General features: G+C 42.0%; 1 protein-coding gene across 2 annotated transcripts; it reads right to left on the bottom strand.

The window, feature by feature from the left end:
* Positions 1-8170: 8170 nt before the first annotated feature.
* Positions 8171-10327, bottom strand: LOC125555531 (proline-rich receptor-like protein kinase PERK2). Of its 2 annotated transcripts, none has more exons than XM_048718448.1 (3): positions 9717-10327; positions 9051-9134; positions 8171-8458 (listed from the first exon to the last, which is right to left on the bottom strand). In XM_048718448.1, the coding sequence occupies exons 1-3, from the start codon at positions 10218-10220 to the stop codon at positions 8279-8281; spliced, it is 768 nt and encodes a 255-aa protein (XP_048574405.1). In that variant the 5' UTR covers positions 10221-10327; the 3' UTR covers positions 8171-8278. The 2 variants fall into 2 exon arrangements, with proteins under 2 accessions (XP_048574405.1, XP_048574412.1); XM_048718455.1 differs by having other exon boundaries at positions 8171-8452.
* Positions 10328-19757: the final 9430 nt, after the last annotated feature.

Below are 19757 nucleotides of genomic sequence, written 5' to 3'. Positions count from 1 at the left end.
ACGAGCATTGCTAGCTCCTGGCTCAGTTCTTCGGGATCACCAAGGCTTCTACCAGAATCCTCACCTTCTGATTCAGAGACTGCCTTGGCCTTCAGAGCACATGATCTGCCATAGCTCGGTCCTTAGAGATCTCTCTTTTCAGCAAGTTGGAACTCATGAGTGTTTAGCCTCTCAAGGATATTAGCGGGATCAAGTTACTTGTAGTCTCCACGTTCTTATATCATCAGTGCCAGAGTGTCTGAAAGTGCGTTATATCGACTAGAGGGGGGTGAATAGGCGATTTTTACAAATTCATCACTGAGGAAATTCCTAAGTCATGAACAACTAGCAGCGGAATAAGTACTCAGAACTAAGCATAACAAAGCAGTAGCATAGTTAACATGATGAAATGAAAGCAAGCAATGAGTACGGGAAGCGTAAACACAGGATAAGCAGGCAGAAGACAAACTGACTGAGCAAATAGGATTGAGGAAATTGAGAAAGTCTTCAGTCAAAGTCTTTAAGAAGTAACGATCAAGTACATTAACACAGTAATGAAGAAATGAAAGGGTTGAGGAAATAGAACTAGTTAGCTCGGTGAAGACAATGATTTGGTAGACCAGTTCCAACTACTGTGACAGTCGTACGTCTGGTTGGAGCGGCTAGGTATTTAAACCTGAGGACACACAGTGCCGGACACACATTCCTCACTGTATTCTCCTTGAGCTAAGGTCACACAGACCTCGCCCAATCACTCATGGTAAGTCTTCAGGTGACTTCCAAACCTTCACAGACTCGGTCACTCGGCGATCCACAATTTCCTCTTGGATGCTCTAAACCATGACACGTAACCGTCTGGAGGATGCACAGTCCTCAAAGGTAACAAGCGTTGGTTCCACACAGGAACAATCTCTTCAGTGATGCTCAATCACTTTGGGTTTGTAGGTGTTTGGGTTTGGGTTTTCCTCACTTGATGATTTTCGCTCAAAGTCCTCGGAGGATGGGATGCTCTCAATGACATGTGTCAGTTTCACGCGAAGCAGCCAACAAGCTAGTGGTTGTAGGGGGAGGCTATTTATAGCCTAGGGAGCGGCCGACATGATAAGACATAAATGCCCTTCAATGATATGACCGTTAGGTGGGTAGATATTTTGGGACAGCTGGCGCATAGCACAGCAACGGTCGGATATTTGAGCTATCAAATTCCTCAGGGCTATTATGTTCCTCACTTGTAGGCAATCCGCACTGGCGAATTCCTAACTCCTCAGTCAGAAAAAATTACTCAGAGACCAGAAGATCTTCGTCTCTGTCACTGAAGAAATTGACTGAACTGTATGAGATTTCCAATGGCTTCACTCGAAAGGATTGGTAGGTGTAGGATTTTGAGATGAGCATCACTTGGAAACTTTTCCTTTGTTTTACCTCGACCCCCTTTAACAGTACGGTGTTTCCTATGACTCAAGAAAGAGAAAAATGAAACTACGAAAACAAAATTCTTCACGCTTCATATTCCTCGCATGAATATTAAGTCTTCAGGATCACACCAATTTCTTCACTTTCAAAGTCTTCAGAAAGTCAAAGTCTTCAGTTGAAGACATTGATTTTTAGGGGTCGACTTTCTTTGTAAATATCAAACTCCTCATAGACTTATAGACCTGTGTACACTCACAAACGCATTACTCCCTTAACCTATAAGTCTTCAATACACCAAAATTACTAAGGGGCACTAGATGCACTTACACAAAGGCAAAAGCAAGGTATTGGGTCTAGGTAGGGTTGCGATCTCAAAGGATTGACACATGGACAAAGTCATGCTTGTCGAGTCCTTAGGATTCAACCTCATATCTGTCTCAATGCTTTGTGATCTTGATATGGTTGTTCTCTTTGGCAAGTATCATTGTGTTGTGATCATGGAAGTTGACAATTCCAAAGTCTTCGAAGGCTTTAGGAGAGGAGATTTGTATATTGTTGATTTCTCTACAGGACCACAACCTGCCACATGTCTACTGGCAAAAGCTTCAGAGGGCTGGTTATGGCATCAACGACTTGGTCATGCTGGCATGAGGAACTTGCACGCACTCGCAAAGAAGAAGCATGTCATTGGCATCGAGGGCGTCAAATTCCTCAAGGATCACCCGTGTGGAGCGTGTGAAGCTGGAAAGATGACCAAGGCCAAGCATCCCTCAAATACTATCATGACTACCACTCATCCATTTTAATTGTTTCACATGGATCTCTTTGTCCCTACTCATTATGCCACATTCACTAATGTTGCATCTTTATATGGCTTTGTTATTGTTGATGACTATTCTCGTTACACATGGGTGCATATCATCACTTACAAAACTGAAGTGCAGGAAGTCTTCAAACGATTTTCCTCGAGGGCTTCAGCAAACTTCAGAGTGAAGATCAAGCACATTAGAAGTGACAATGGGACCGAGTTCAAAAATACTAGTCTTGATGACTATCTTGATGAACTTGGTATTACTCACGAGTTATCTGCTCCTTATACTCCTCGGCAGAATGGCGCAGTGGAGCGCAAGAACATGACTCTTGTTGAGATGGCTCAGACTATGCTTGATGATACAATACGCCTACTCGCTTCTGGCCTCAGGAAATTGATACCGCGTGCCACATCATCAACAGGTTATATCTTCACAAATTCTTCAGAAAGACCTCATATGAACTCCACACTGACAAGAAACCCAATGTGAGTTATTTCAAAGTCTTCGGTGCTAAATGTTGGATTAGAGATCCCATCGCAATTCTAGATTTGCACCGAAAGCACATGAAGGTTTTATGCTTGGTTACGGAAAGGACTCGCACACCTACAGAGTCTTCAACACCTATCACCACAAGGTTGTTGAAACTGTAGATGTGTGGTTCGATGAGACTAACGGCTCGCAGAGAAAGCACCTACATCCTATGCTAGATGAATGTCTCCTGAGGAATCCAGTAAGTTCAAGGCTACCGAGGATGTCATTCCTACCGAAGAATCTGCTGAAGAAGTCATTCCAGAACGTGAAGAACATCATGCTGATGCACCAGAGGAAAATGGCTCTGAAGAAAATGCTGAGCCCACTCAACATCATCAACCCGCTCATCCACACATCGGAGCACTAGGTCCTCTCACACGCTCAAAAGCTACACATTTTTCTAACTTTTCTGGGCAATTTGCTTTTGTCTCTATCACAGAGCCGACCAAAGTAGATGAGGCATTTCTAGAGCCTGAGTGGATTCAAGCGATGCAAGAGGAATTACACCAATTCAAGCTCAACAATGTCTGGAAACTTGTCAAGCGACCAGACCCATGCAAGCACAATATCATCGGCACCAAATGGATCTACCGCAACAAGCAAGATGAAAATGGCCTTGTGGTGAGGAATAAGGCATGGCTTGTAGCTCAAGGCTACACACAGGTTGAAGGAATTGATTTTGATGAAAATTTTGCACCTGTTGCTATACTTGAGGCTATTCACATATTGCTTGCTTACGCTAACCATCATAACATATTGCAAAGGCGTCAAAATCCCTATGCCCACAAATGGCCATCTATGCACTGATGAAATTGGTATTGACTTTGATCAAAAGTTATACCGCTCCATGATTGACTCTTTATTGTATCTATGTGCATCTAGGCCAGATATTATGCTTAGTACTTGCATGTGTGCCCGTTTTCAAGCTACACCGAAGGAATCACACCATAAGGCTGTGAAGCATATTCTTCAATATCTAGCTCACACTCCAACACTTGGATTATGCTATCCCAAGGGCTCGGCTTTTGATCTCATTCGACATTCTAACTCTGAGTATGCTAGTGATCATGTGGACCGCAAGTCAACATCAGGCACATGCCATTTCATTGGACGATCCTTAATATGCTGGCCCTCGAAGAAGCAGAACTCCGTATCGCTCTCTACTACTAAAGCTGAGTACATTGCTGCTGGTTCGTGCTATGCTCAATTACTATGGATGAAGCAAACCCTCAAGGACTACGACATCAATGTGAAGAATGTGCCACTGTACTGTGATAATAAGCGTGCCATCAAGATTGCTCATAACCCAGTTCAGCACTCGAAGACAAAGCACATCCAGATTCATCATCATTTTCTTTGAGATCATGTGTTGAAGGGCGAGATCTCTATCGAGCACGTGAAGAATGAAGAATAGCTAGCCGATATCTTCACAAAGCCCTTGGATGCGAAGAGATTTAGCAAGTTGCGGTGTGAGATAAATATCTTAGAATCTTCGAATGTTCTTTGAAAAGGACACACATCCTCACACTTATGTGAAATTGATGACTTAGATGTGCAACACACGAAGTAACGCTTTTCTTCAATCAATGAAGACTAACCCTCTAAGTGCGAAGAAATTAATGAAGAATTTTATTCTCAAAGCCCTACGACAATTGTACACGGCGTCTGAAATCATCATTCTTATATGGTGGGTCACGCCACCAACAAAAGTTGAAAATCTTCAATTTGAGTATTTCTTCACTTTTGAAATTCCTCAGCTGTTCAAATTCTTAAACTTTGCAAAGTCTTCTCTCTTTCCGACTGTGTTCTTCATTGACTATATATATATATATATATACATAAACACTATTCTGATCACGGGATCAGAATAATATTCTGATCATAACATGAACTTCCCGAGCAACGCGCCTGACCTTCCTCGAATACTAGGTTGAACTTCAGCTAAAAGGTGTCCAAATGGGGCTTGCGATATACCGTTGGAAAGCTATGGACATCAGTATCATGACCCAAGTTAAATTGTTGGCAAAATGTAAGCGATTTAAGAGCGGTTTTGAAAACCGTTTTTTCTTCATACAAAAAATGTGAATCGTATTTTCGATCACATTTTTAAATCGTTTATCAGAATGAGGCAAATAATATGCCGTTGGAAAGCTGCTGAAAAACCGCTCCTTTCACATGTTGAAAGTTTTCTCTAATTCCCTATGGTTAAAGAGTAATTCGGAAAATCATAGAATTTCGCAAATGGAACACCCGAGTTTGTATTTTCGACGCCATTTCTAAACGGCTAATCCAATTGAGGAAAATAATATGGCGTTGGAAAGCTTATGAAAATGCGCTACTTTTTCATGTTAAAAGTTTTTTCTAATTTTGAACGGTTTAAAAGTAATTTAGAAAACGGTACAAGTTCCACCGAGTTCGTATTTTTAAGCTAATTTTTTAACCGTACGTCCAAATGCAGCAAATGATATGGCGTTGGAAATCTTGAAGAAATGCGAAACTTTTTTGTATATATTGTTCCTCCTAATTCATTACGGTTTCATGTCAGTTTTGAAAATGGCTAAAAATGTATTTTTGCCGTAATTTCTACAAACTTTATCGGAATGGGGCAAATAATATATCGCTGAAAAGCTACGGAAAATTCGAAAATTTTCATGTGGATGGTTTTCTGTGATTCCTTGCCGTTTTCAAGTACTTTTGAAAATGGCGAGATCGTTTGTTCTTCCTTTATCGTGAAACAGATTTTTTGAAAATGCACCGCATGAAGAACCTGAACTTCTCGGCATGTCTACTTGAACTTCACTGTGTTTTTCACATGCTTTTTTGCCCATAGCTCTCCATCCACTGCTCATAGCTCTCCAACCACTCACCGGAATTGAGCAAGTGATATACCGATGGAAAGCTGCTGTAAACACGGAACTTTCCCGTGTTGATCGTTTTTTCATACTCGCGACAATTTTAAAAGTTTTTCATCTCAAATTCATTCACTATAGTAATCAAACTTCCTGTTGTTTTCACGTTGAACTTCTGTGACGTACTTTCGTTTATAATTTTCTCGTCCATTCGTTAGTGTTACACAAATGATATTCTCTTTGTACAAACCTCTCTCACAATAAATTTTTTAACTTTTTCCGGCCGAAGACTTGAACTTATAGCAACAAAAAATTGGACCTTGCCTTTTAATTCATTTTTCTCATGTTAAATACACACCATGTAGTACATGAATTTTTTCCATTTTTATAATTTGATTTTTTTATTTTCTTTTTGAAATCAAATTGCTCCCAAATAATAATTAAACTTCTTTATGTATTGGGAGAATTATTTTAAAACGCAAAAAAAGTTCTTTTTTGTGTGTTTTTGCACATGTAAGTACACGGTGAACCTCTCTCACACATATTTTTGAACTTCCCCTGGCCAAGCACTTGAACTTCTCGCAACAATTTTTTTAGAGTTTGCCTTGTATTTCCTTTTTTTCTCATATGAAACACACACCATGAAGCACGTGAACTTCAGGCTGTTATCACTTTGAACTTCCCTTCATTTTTAATCATTTATTTGGACTAGAGCATATGATATACCCCTTTTTTAGAAAGTTGTCGAATAAGAGAAACTTTTTTCATGTAGAGCATTTTGTTTGAAATGTATAATAGAATGATAGAATTATTTTAGAACACCAAAAACAACGTTCTTTGTGTGTTTTTGAACAATGAAATACATGGTGAACCTCTCTCACAAGAATTTTTGAACTTTCCCGTGCTGAACACCTGAACTTCTAGTAACAATTTTTTTAACTTTGCCTTTTTATTCTTTTTTTCTCACACGGAATGCACACCATGAAATACGTGAACTTCCAGCAGTTATCAATTTATACTTCTCTGTTTCGCAATAGTAATGGAAAAAATCTAAGTTTTTTTATAGACATCGAACCGCTCCAACTTTTTTATTTGAACTTCTTTGTGTATTCTTAATAAATGAGAAAATTGGAGTTTTGTTAGAAATATCAAAACTTCTTTGTTACTTTGAATTGAACTTATTGGTTTTATTCTTTAGTAACATGAAAAATCTGAGTTTCTAAATATAATATCAAACTGATGCGCTTTATCCAATTGAACTTCTTAGTTATTTTGAATTGAACTTACTGGTTTTATTATTTACAAAATGAAAAAAAAATAGTTTTCAAATAAATTTCAAACTACTCCATTTTATTAAATTGAACTTCTTGGTTTTATTTCTTTTAGTAACAGAAAAAATTATAGGTTTGTAATAAACATCGAACCGCTCATCAATTTTAATTTGAATTTATTTGGGGTTTTTTAATTTGAATTTCTTGATTTATTCATTAGTAATGAAGAAAAATCCCAAGTTTGCAACAAAATCGAAACTTTTAATGTTTTTAACTTATTTTTTGAACTCCCCAAGGTTTCTTCTTTGAACTTCTCGGTTCTGGTCCTGTTAACTCAAAACATTTTTTTTGCAATCCTCATGTGTTTATTTTGTTGAAATATTTTTCGTTCTTCTGGACTTACATCTATCGAGCAATTTAACTGTTTGAAAATAATTGTACCTTTCCTACTCACGCATGAAACTATTTTTTTATTCCGAAAGGTGTGTAACACATAGCGCGGATAAATACAATTCTTCATATTATTTTAATTCAAGACATAAACACAAATAGCTTGAACATATTAGTTCTATTCCTATTTTTTGGAAAAGGGAAACAAAAACTAAATTGCATAGTGAGAAGTTTAATTTTTTTAATGTAGTGTGAAAAGTTGAACATTTTAGTGAACTTTACTATCGTTCTGTTTTCTATGTTTTTAGTAAAAATTGAACTGCGCAAGTTTTGCATGGTGAACTTTTGTGTTTTTAATAAGCACAACAAATTACTACCCACAACGTTTCTATATATAATACCCAACAGTTGCCCAAAGTCAGTTTTTTATTGCCCAGACAGCAACTCACGCCCACACTGCAGAAACTGAAGTGCTTCCATGCGTGCGCTACGAGATTCTCTCATCGTCGCTGGTGCTCCCAATTCTCCAGGACGGGGGATAGACGACGACAACCCACACGGGGGACCTCCGCCGACGGGATCGTGGGAGCCATAGACTACATCGGTCGAAAAAGATAATTCCTGGAGGGCGGCCTTCGGCACCTCGCTGGGGGCAATTGGGATGGTGGCCGCAGAGGGAGAAAGTTGTGTTAAATCAGTTTATGGAATTATAATTTTAATTCGGTTAATATGTTCGCTGTGTTAATCTGGGAGAAAGTTGTTTGAACTCGGTTTTTCCTTCAAATTGCATTAAACATTTTTTGAGAAGTCAATATTTTTTTGAGAATTCGGTTACTGCGTTAAATGGGAGAAAGTGTGTGTGAATTATCTCGGTTGTTTTTCAAATAGTAGTCCGATGTGAATATACATCTTTTTGAGGCAATTTGTTGCTCTCAAGAAGATATTCTTTTCACTCTTTTTTATTTACCAACATAAAGTAACAAAGAAAAATGGTATGTTATTGTGGGCATTACAATGAACACCTAAAGAGCATCTAAATGTAAAGTGCACACAAGCAGCAGCCCATGATAGTGTCTAGCAGTAGTCCACTAGTAATAGTAGCAGCAACAACTTGTGCTTTGAGAACAAGAAGCCACGAAGTGGAGTGAGTCCTTGAGGCATGCGACTCATGCTCCTTTTTTGTTTTGCATTTTTTTCTGAAGCATATCTGAAACTGAAACAAACATATCAAAACCCACTTCTTTGCCCACACCGACACTATTGAACTTCAGAAAAAAAAGTATAGAACTAGAACTAGACAACGCAATTTAACTAACTGAATAATGGGGAGAGATAGCAATGTGAAGCACGTATGTTGTTTCCCTTGCTGGTGAAACCTTGGTCATTTGGTCAATGCTAAAGTAGATCTGGAAGAACACACACACAAATTATATGTGCACACATGTAGTAATACACGGACCTTCCTGGAAGTAATACATGAACTTCTGTATACAGACTTTTTTCTCACGTTCACATGCACATCGGTTTTCCAAAACAAAAGCTTAGGAGAAATACAATTGGGGAAAAACTTGGAAACATGCACACACACACATATAAGGGGTGGGGAAAACAACAAACTGCATGGAGATGGACGGACCAACCTGGGCAGACAAGTGTATATGTGGCCTGTTTTTTGTTTGGGCAGACAAAAAAGAATCAATTTATCCTCACAATTAGTAACTTGGTTCAGGAGATCTCCGCACACAAGTAGAAGCTGAACTAAAACCCACAAAAATGTTGAACTCTTGTTCCACATCTTGCCGTACCAGATCGCGTGGCTTTTTTTGTCGCTTCCTCCTTTGCTTCTGCACTGCCGAGATCCCCACCGGCACCTCCGGCCTCACCGGCATCTGCAAGACAAACAACTTGCTCGATATGAAACGGGTGCAGAGCAGATAAAAAGCAGTCACGTACATGACATGACATAGTGCTGTCTACACACATAGATGCAATCTAGCACACCGCTCCTTAATCATCCCAAACAAAACAGAAGCATGGTGTGGAAATTCGACAGGAAAATGCATATCTTTTTTGTTGCTTCATTTTTCATGTTGCATACTCCATAAATGGGCACTTCCTCCGTCCAAAAATATTTGTCCCTCAAATGGACGTATCTATCACAAGGGACAAGTTTGGGACAAACTTTTTTTGGACAGAGGGAGTATCTGATAATTGTAACGAGAGTGTAGTTCGAGGTGAGGAAGTTGTGAAGAGCAAAATTGCAGGCTGATGCTAAATTCTCACTGCTAACTACAATGCACCAGTAGTCATCATCCATCCCATTCCAACGACATCATATCATTCCTCTCACTCACACCTGATTTGTTCTTCCTACACGGCAAATCCAAGCTTGCTAGCAAGTGTACGAGCATCTTAATCAAAGAAACAAGTAGAAAGAACTTATTTCCCTGTTGCATATTCTGTAAACGGACCTCATGAACTGCAGCGCGCAGGAGCCTGCTGCGACACGAGGAGAGGCATGGTGGGGCTTGGCCAGCTGTTGTGTTCGGTTGAGGTCTGCGGCCGCGAGACAGCTTGCTGGGGGGCGGGACTCGGTGGCTGCGCGGAGATGGACGCCGGCGGCCGCGGTCGGGACGACTGAGTCCTGTGCGCCCCTTCTGGGGGTGGTGGCGTGGCCGTGGACGTGAGTCCAGGGAGTAAGGAGGCAGGAGGGGTCTACGGCTATGCTCGACGCCGCTCCGGTGTTGCACCACCCACCCGACCCGGGGAGGAGGGAGGAGGTTGTTTCCGGCGGGGGACACCAAGTAGCGCGTTGTGGCCTCAGGAGGCGGCAGCAGCGCGTCAGATCCAGGGCCCTGCGGTGGCGCTCGGGATCCAGGGCCTGGTGACAGCATGCCGGGGTAGATAGTGGCGGCGGCGCGTGGGGGCTGGTCAAGCCCCGGCCATGGGGAGGCTCGCTGGCCAGGGGGAGGCATGCGGCGGCGGGGTTGGCGGCGGCTGGGAATCGGGGAGAGCGGGGAGAGGTGGGAACGTGGAGTTTCGGGGGTAGGTTTTTCTTTTGTTTGCGCTTTTGTTTCGCTGCGGCTCTGAAAGTTCACGAACGTCCTCGCGCGCCCTATATATGGCCGGCTGTGATCCAAATAACTATTCTAATCTCAGGATTAAAATAGTGTTGTCCTATATATATATTTAAGTTTTCAGTCCTCTATAACATTCACTTATTGTTAATTTTTTAAGTTGTTTTTTCTGCTAAGTGAATGTGATCAGACCTTTCCCCCTCTATGCTATACTCAACTCAGTCTGTTCACAAATTCTTCATGTGCGTTTTATTTGAAACTCGTTCAAAATCTTCATCGTGTCTTTGTCAGCTGAAGAATTTGCGAACGAAATTTTAAAATCTTCTTATCTGAATTTTCGGCTTTTGCCGCTCAAACCGTTCCACATTGCACGATATGATTATTCTATTCACCCACTATCTCACACGATCTCCACCTCGCTGTTTGTGGGTGACACATGTCGCTAGGATGAGAAGGGTCAGGGGCACGTTCATCCATTTTCTTCGGGCGAGCTGTTTTTCACCTCAGCTATAAATACCTCTCATCCTCCTCAGACCGCATTTACCTTGCTTGACCTCACTCCCCTCGCTCGAGCTCTCTGACCTAGCTTCACCGCTACTTCCATCGTAGCCGGTGAGGAAAAGCTTCACTGCGTCGACCTCGTCGGCGTCGTACTCATGCCGACCGCGAAAATCTTCACTCCGCCGCCGCCATAGCTGTCTTTCGCCGCCAAGTTAGGGCGTGGATGATCTGAACGGACGAGCTTTCCATTTACAACTCCCAGTTCGTCATGTTCTTAGTCAAGGGTAAATAAAATCTATTTTTACTGCCCTTGTTGATTCTGATGATTTTCACAAAATCTTCAAAAGGTGTTTATTCTTCAACTTCCACACTCTTAAACACCTCACATGCATCTGTTCTTGATCTATTTCTCTAAGCAATTTTTCTTCAATATTCCTCTATTGTGTGGATTTTCAATCTATACAACTCTGGAACCTTTGTCAAAGACCGCTTAGTGAAATTCCTCAAGACACTCCCGGTCAAATTCCTCGAACTTGGTTCTTTTGAAAAACTTCTAAGAACGCATGTGACCTCTCCAAATTCTTCGCACCTATACTCTGTTCACAGGTACACATGTCCGCTGCTGAATCACTAGGTTCTCATCAACTTAACTTATTTGCAGCGTTCCTTGAAGACAAATTGCATACCTCTTCAGAGAATTCTATTGTTCAAAATCCTCAGCTAAAGAAAATGGCTGATGGCAAGAGACCTGAGAAGGGAGGCAAGAGACCAGAAGTGAATACTGCCTTTGAGATTCCAGATGACATCTATGAGGAATATTGCACTCTTGATGAAGCCAAACATGGCAAGGAGAACAAGAATCATCGCAAGGTGCCCATACAAAGGATCGAAAGGAGATGGGCATGGGAATGGAGGGAGTACAGATATGTAACTCCAAAATACATGAAAAAATTCGCTTTACACCCTCCTTGCCCAAGACCTCCGTTGGCACCTGGCCAAATTGCTACTCCAAGTAGCCTCAAGCGTGGTGAGGACTATCCAGATGAATGGGCCAAACAACAAGCCAAGTTAGCCAAAATGGCCAAGGAAGCAGTGAGGAAATTCAATGAAGACTCAGCTACTGCCGCTGCTGAGGCCTCTGCTAGCAAGCCTAAGAAGGCTATGCCCAAGAAGCATGCGCACAAGCCCAGTTCCTTAGCAATGCCCGCACGGCCAAGCTCATCAAAGCCCTCACGACATATTCCTCGAGCAGTTCCAGTTCCCAATGTTGCAAAACCTTCAGCTGCTGCTGCAAAATCCTCGGCACCTGCGCATCTTGCCTCGTGCCAAAGGACAAATGGTATCTCAATTTCTTCAGGAGCATCTACAAGTTCTTCAGCTCCTCCTCAGTTCTCAATAGGCCCAACTCTGCTGAAGAAAAAGGCCATGGACGTGGCACAAGGCCAAGTCCTCACAAGAAGCAGGTTGCCTTCCAAGTGCCGTCGAGTGAAGACGAAGCTAATGATGAGGAATTAGCTGAAATCATTAAAGACAAACAGAACAGGGCCGCTAGAGCCAAAGGCAGTAATGTGCCATTGATGCTGGATCCCAAGTTGATCCTAGACTTCATCGACCTATGGCATAAGGACCCCAACACTCCTTTGCCTGAGCTGAACCTCACTCTTGGCCAAAGTCATGTGTTGATGGCCTTCATTGATGAGGAAAAATGGAAATTTGAACAGGGGAGGAGGGTGAAGAAAGCTAAGTACAAGAAAGAGCGCTTTCTGAAGCAAAATGTTTTGAAGCTATCACTTGATGACCTTGTAGCTCTAGAATCAGAAATCAAGGGTCTCAGTGATGAATTTGACCGATATTATGCTGATAGGCTGGGTGCCAAAGTCAGATTCGTCAAGCTGACCAAGGGATTCACCTCAAATGTTGCAGCCCCAATGCAACTTGGAATTCCTCAGGCTGAAGCATCTGATCAGCCTACTGAAGAACATGCCGGCACCGCTGATGAAAATCAGGCTGCTGAAGAAAATGAGAGCACGAGGGCTGATGAAGAAATTCCAGCCGCTGAAGAAACTGTCAGGGCAACCTCTAGTGTTGCGCCTGAAGAACTAGCCAGGCCAGTTGAAGCATCTACTACTGTGCCTGAAGAAACTAAACAAGCCGGAATAGTTGTGCCTAAAGAAATTGCACCAATTTCCTCTGCTCCTCCTGCATAGACAAGCATCAACCTTCCTTCTGCATCAGAAGCGAAGAAAACCAAGGCTGCGGAGCAAGCAGCTGTGAAGAAAAGGAAAGCATCTGCTTCCTCAGAGTCTTCAGCTCAGAAGAAAGTGAAGAATTTGACAAGCTCCTATGAAAATCCCATAGATGTTGTTCCCATATGAAGCATGCCATCAAAGGAGATTATTCCCTTTGGTGATGAATATGTGATTCCAAGTGAATCTGATGAAGAAGATCCTTCTGCTGCTACGTCAGAGCAGATTGATGAAGAAATTGAAAGGGACAATATCACTTCAACTCCACTGGTATCATCGCCCATGCCTCAGTTCATAGCTGAAGAGGCAGGCATTGAAGAAATAGATGATGAAGATGAATATGTGGACAATGGGTGTACAACACTGATTCTTAATGATGACTACTAGGAAAGTCATCACCCCAATTCACCACTGTTCGCCCCTCTGCAACAGATTCCTCAGTCCCCTGTCCAGACTGAAGAAATTCATACGGGTTCTGAAGGACATCAAGCTTCACTTCTGTCTATTCCTGAAGAAGTTCCAGCCACTAGCGCTGATGAAAATGTTGCTGAAGAAATGGAGGCCAAGGCTGCTAAAGAAATTGCCACTGAAATTCCTCAGCCTGTGGCTCCAGAGACTGTGATCCAAGAGGCTATGAAGACATCAACTGCAAATCTTCAGCCCAAGCCACAGAATCCTCACTCCAAGAAGCAGAAGTTCAAGGCCGATGATTTCTTTGCTAAGCACATTTTCTTCACTAACTACAATCCATATGGCTCTCCTCGTCTTCAACGCAAGCGTTTTTGGACTGCTAACCAGATGAACTTTTATTCCTCGTTGCTGTTTGATAAGGACAAGATCTTTGACCATGAGCAAATTCCTCATGTTGATATGGAGTCGCTGCCATGCTTCTCCCAGTCCTCAGTGTTCTTCATGACGCTGGGCTGCTCAACTTTTGCACCGACATCTGCGACTAGAATGAAGAACTCATTCTTCAGTTCTATGCCACGTTGGACATCATCGGCAACGTTGAAGATGTGAATTCATGGGTATTAGACTGGATGATAGAAAATACTCACTACAAAGCTCCGGCCTCTGAATTGCTTCACACTGTCCCAGTCAGTCCACCCACTGAAGGTGCAAGACGCATCTATGATGAACCTGAGCTCTCCAATCATCTGATGCAAGTGTTGATGAAGACTTTGAAGCCAGGCCAAGCTCCAAGAACCAAATTCCTCGTTAAGGAACTGTTCTATGTGCCAAGGACTATCTACTGGATATTGACCAAAACCCTCAGTCCAATCAAGGGCCACAACTCTGATGATGAAGAAGTTGTTGGCATCATGAAGAATATGCTTTTCAACATCATACATGGTATTCCTATCAACTACGATGATTTCTTCATGAGGACTTTGGCTAATGTCACTCTTTCACCATTTGAATTGAAGCCTTATGCTCCCTGATCATGAGATTCATCAGATCAAGGTCTTCAATTCATTATAAGGCTGATTGTCAACACCATCTCAGCTATTTGCCCCCAATTGAAGTCCTCAAACGGACTATTTCGTTAGCTGATGAGAAGGGCAAGGCTGCTATTATCGATGAATGCACTCGATGCTTCAAAGCAATATCCTCAAGCCACTAATCCAAGAGTGATGACTGACCATGAGCTTCTCCTCATTCTTCATCAGAAAGTGGGTCGCAATCACAAGTGTGTCAAGTGTCAGTTTGGTTCATTTCTTCAGAACATGACAATCATGCAAAACACTATGAAGAAGAACCACTACTACTTGCATGAAGTTTTTGACCGCACTTGGGCTGTACTATCTCACCTCTATGGTGATGAAGATCTCAAGCAGATGGGCTTCAAGCAGGACTTTGACTGGTCTCAGCCGCCTTCGAAGAAATTCAAGAAGGTCAAAGTTCCTAACTTGGTGGCCAGCTCATATTCTTCATCGCGCGAGACAAATGAACATGAAGATTTAAATGACACTGCGACAGGCCCTACATCAACAGACGACCCCAACAACGCTGGCGCTCCTCCATCGACTTCATGGTGATATTTTTTAGGGGCGCTAGTCCTCGTTTTTCGTCCCTTTTGGTCATTCGATGACAAAGGAGGAGAAATTTGAGTTAGTCTTCAAGTGGGTCTACATTATATAGGCGTTTTTTGGTAAGTTACAACTCTCATTCTTTTGAAGTATTTGTTGGGTCGAGTTGTAAACTTGAGTCTGATGGTGGTCTGATACTTTTTCTCTGTTTTTCTGCATGCTACTTCCTCACATAAGTTAATGCACACATGTCGAAGTACATCAGATACCATATTTCATCATGCATTTCAAATTCTTCATTTCATATGTTAAATGCGTGTATGAATTACAAGATATAGGGGCAGATCTCCATGATTCCACTCTACAATGTGCAATTGCTATTCAAGGCAAATTCCTTACATATGCACATCTTCAGGGGGAGTTCTTCTATATCTTACAATCAAATTCCTTAATATCAGTATTTACACTTCATATGTTTATCCCCGTTGAAAACTTAACCTATATTTTCATCAATCACCAAAAAGGGGGAGATTGTAAGTGCATCTAGTGCCCCTTAGTGATTTTGGTATATTGGAGACTTATAGGTTAAGGTACTAATGCATTTGTGAGTGTACACATGTCTATAAGTCTATGAGGAGATTGATATTGATAGTGAAAGTCGACCCCTAAAAATGAATGTCTTCAACTGAAGACTTTGGCTTTCTGAAGACTTTGAAAGTGAAGAAATTGGTGTGATCCTGAAGACTTGATATTCATGCGAGGATTATGAAGCGTGAAGACTTTTGTTTTCGTAGTTTCATTTTTATCTTTCTTGAGTCATAGGAAACACCATACTGTTAAAGGGGGTCGAGGTAAAACTAAGGAAAAGTTACCAAGTGATGCTCATCTCAAAATCCTACACCTATCCAATCCTTTCGAGCGAAGCCATTGGAAATCTCATACAATTCAGTCAATTTCTTCAGTGACAGAGACGAAGTTCTTCTGGTCTCTACGGAATTTTTTCTGACTGAGGAGTTAGGAATTCGCTAGCGCGGATTTCCTAGAAGTGAGGAACATGATAGCCCTGAGGAATTTGACAGTCAAATCTCCGACCGTTGTTGTGCTATGCGCCAGCTGTCCCAAACTACCTACCCACCTAACGGTCATATCATTGAAGGGCATTTATGTCTTATCATGTCGGGCTGCTCCCTAGGCTATAAATAGCCGCCCCCTACAACCACTAGCTGGTTGGCTGCTCCGCGTGAAACTGACATGTGTCATTGAGAGCATCCCATCCTCCGAGGACTTTGAGCGAAAATCATCAAGTGAGGAAAACCCAAACACCTACAAACCCAAAGTGATTGAGCATCACTGAAGAGATTGTTCCTGTGTGGAACCAACGCTTGTTACCTTTGAGGACTGTGCATCCTCCAGACGGTTAGGCATCATGGTTTAGAGCATCCAAGAGAAAATTGTGGATCGCCGAGTGATCGAGTCTGTGAAGGTTTGGAAGTCACCTGAAGACTTACCACGAGTGAATGGCAAGGTCTGTGTGACCTTAGCTCAAGGAGAATACAGTGAGGACTGTGTGTCCTTAGGTTTAAATACCTAACCGCTCCAACCAGACGTACGACTGTCATAGCAGTTGGAACTGAATACCAAATCACTGTCTTCACCAAGCTACTGGTTCTATTTACTCAACCCTTTCATTTCCTCATTTCTGTGTAGAAGTACTTGATCATTAATGTTTCAATTTCCTCAATCCTAATCACTACAAAAAATACACTTCCGTGATGATACGTGTTTGTCACAATAGGTCACGTTTTCTGTCATGCATGTACATCCATGGCGTTTTTATGACAGAATCAAGATAGTCATACCTGTGCTGTCGTAGAAGTGTTCCATGACATTACCAAATTATCATCACGGAAGTGTCCACTTCCATGAAGAAAAATCGCACGTCATAGAAGTGCTTTGGTGAAGGGTGACCGACACGTGGCATCCACTGTAACAGGTCACCGTTAAGCTATCGGGTCCGGTTTTTGATCCAATAACCCGTTAACAGCCCGGACGAATGGGGATTTTCCACGTGTAAAATTCTCATTGGCCAAAGGAAACATGTGTTGGCTCACCGTTGGGACAGATGTCATCCACTCATTGGACAAGAGGCGCCTATGATACGTCGACACGTGGTACGACCCAACAAAGGCCCATTCCGGTGAAAAGGCCGGCCCGTTTGACTTGGTCAAAAGGTAACGGGCCGGCCCACGGAAAGCCTGTTAACGGCCTATTCGTATATAGCCCATTTACGGCCCACTAACTCCCGGACCATTACGTCCTATCGGAATTAAGCCCAGTAGCTTCATCTGGGCCGTCCAATATGATTCTAGCCCATTGTAACTTCCAGCCCATGTATGGCCCATGATGTCTTTTGGCCCATATGAGGCCGTTTGTAACTCTCGGCCCATTAAAGGACCGAGATGAAACTGGCCCATAATGAACAGTGTATCGCTTTATACCCATTAACAGCCCATTATTCCGTCGGCCGTTTCCAGCCCGTGTTAACTTTCGCCTTCTAAGGGCCCATTTATTCTTGGGCCCATTTCTAGAATTTGGTTAGTTACGGTCAGTTACTGGCATGTTCCCTTTGTGGGCCAAATTCAGCCTGTGGTTAAATTCGGCCCATTTGTGGCTCGTTAACCCGTTGGGATTTTTTCATAGCGTTATCAAACACGGCGTATTAACGACCCGTTATGGTCCACGAATAGTACGGCCCATATTTGGCCAAATGATTATACGCCCGTAGAAGGCCCATGGATCCTATGGCCCGTAGAAAACCAATGGATCCTACGGCCTGTAGAAGGCCCATGGATCATATGGCCTGTAGAAATTCCATGGATCCTACGGCCCGTAGAAGGCCCATGGATCCTACGGCCCACAGGAGGCTCATGGTTACAACAGTCCGTGTGTTGCCATGATTATTGTGGCCTAGTTACCAAAAATAACTTATTGTGGCCACTAGAAAAATGCGAAAAAAAGAACTGCAATGACTATAAGCAAACAACTAAACAAGACAATAAGGAAATAAATAAGCAAGCAACTAACACTAGCCTATTACAGCTATTACACATATTACATCCACTGGGTATCAAAGTTCACCACCAGTGCAAATATAGGGAACAAAGCAGCATATTACATACACTGGCTGTCAAAATTGGCCACCAGTGCAAATAAATACGGTAGCAAAACAAGTCCATAACTGAAACAACTTCAGAAGAGCTCAAGAAACGTTATCCTGGGTATCCACCATGCTGGCAATAAGCTTAGCAAGCTTATTAGCTTTGTCCTGTTTGGCGCTAAAATCCTCCAATGCTTGCTGTTGCACCAGAAAGTATGCATCTGAATACTCCAGGGACTTCAGCAGTCCTTCCTCTTCTTGTCGCAGCATAGCTGATCGATTTCTTTCAGCTTGTAGTTGAGACTCAAGAAACCGAACTGATTCAGACAGTGAGTTTGAATAGCTTGTGCAAGCGGTAGTGGCCAGTAACTCGAACAGTAAACCAAGATAGGACTTTGGGGTTGTCTCACTGTCTTCAAGATAGTCTTCCTTAGCTATTTTACTAGCTTTGTTGGAGACCAACAAGGATGTCTCACGATCCTGAACCTTATCTGCATTACTTCCTTTACCATTGCATAGTAAGGCACTCTTCCCCAATATTCTGTCGGCATTCTAAGAGAAGAAACACGCAGACACATAATAGGTTTAGCATGTACTAGTATATGAAACTCATTTCGGTGAACCAGTTCATTAGTAATGTGGACAAGATTAAACTACCAAGTCTTCTATTGCCAAGTAGTACATTATAAAAGCATCAAACAAACATATATCTATGTCCTATGGTCACTACATTGTCTTGCCAAATCAAAATAGAGACACGGTTCAAATCATATTAGTTCAAGAGAAAGCCACACTGAAAGAATACAAAGCGTGGGAAACTACACGACACAATAAGATTTCAGATGGGTACCACGGGTCTACATGTACAACAACACTATTGGCCCTGTTATGATGCTAGTAATGTGCATGATATGAGAAGTCAACTGTATACACAATTGAAATTGAAATCAACAGAGCTATTTATAAGAGCAAACCTGTTAAAGAAACATACGTAAACATACCTGTTGTGCCATTGGAGTTTCCACTGGATCGTTTAATTTAAAAATAAGTTTGTATGGGTAAATACAGTGATACAAGAGCAAAGCCGTATGCATGATAGCAATGGAATCTTAAATGAGAATAGTTATTCTTCAAGTTTAAGCACTTGTTCTACATGAACAGAGTACAGTAAGACGCAAACATATAGTACTTAAGATAAAATGAGCTCATAGACCTTACCACATTCTTGGTTCGGGACCAGTACAGAACAAGGCGTTCCCAGTCATCGTCTAGTAAATATGTCTTAGGAGAACGTAAGGGAATTTGATGAGTTTCTTTGCTAGTGAAGTACGTTTTCTTCAGGTAATTCTGATACTGCCACCAAGCATTCTTGAAGATAGCAGAGGTATTAGCACAGGTTACCTCATCCTGAGTTTCCAAATCGGTCCTTCTCTATAGAGAAAATTGGGAAAATTTGTTGTATTATAACCATCATGGAGGTAAAATGTATGGGACAAAGCAA

Source organism: Triticum urartu, chromosome 1 (genome assembly GCF_003073215.2).
Source record: "Triticum urartu cultivar G1812 chromosome 1, Tu2.1, whole genome shotgun sequence".
In the NCBI taxonomy this organism is placed as follows: domain Eukaryota; kingdom Viridiplantae; phylum Streptophyta; class Magnoliopsida; order Poales; family Poaceae; genus Triticum; species Triticum urartu.
The sequence above is the reverse complement of the archived record's forward strand: the minus strand, read 5'-3'. Positions and strand labels throughout refer to the sequence as shown.

Excerpts from the sequence above, each read along its gene's own strand:
- LOC125555531 (XM_048718448.1), bottom strand. The coding sequence starts at position 10,220 with ATGCCTCCCCCTGGCCAGCGAGCCTCCCCATGGCCGGGGCTTGACCAG. Across the intron at positions 9,135-9,716 it reads TGCGCGCTGCAGTTCATGAG|ATGCCGGTGAGGCCGGAGGT; the intron begins GTCCGTTTACAG and ends TTTGTCTTGCAG. Across the intron at positions 8,459-9,050 it reads AAAAAAAGCCACGCGATCTG|TTTCAGATATGCTTCAGAAA; the intron begins GTACGGCAAGAT and ends TGTTTGTTTCAG.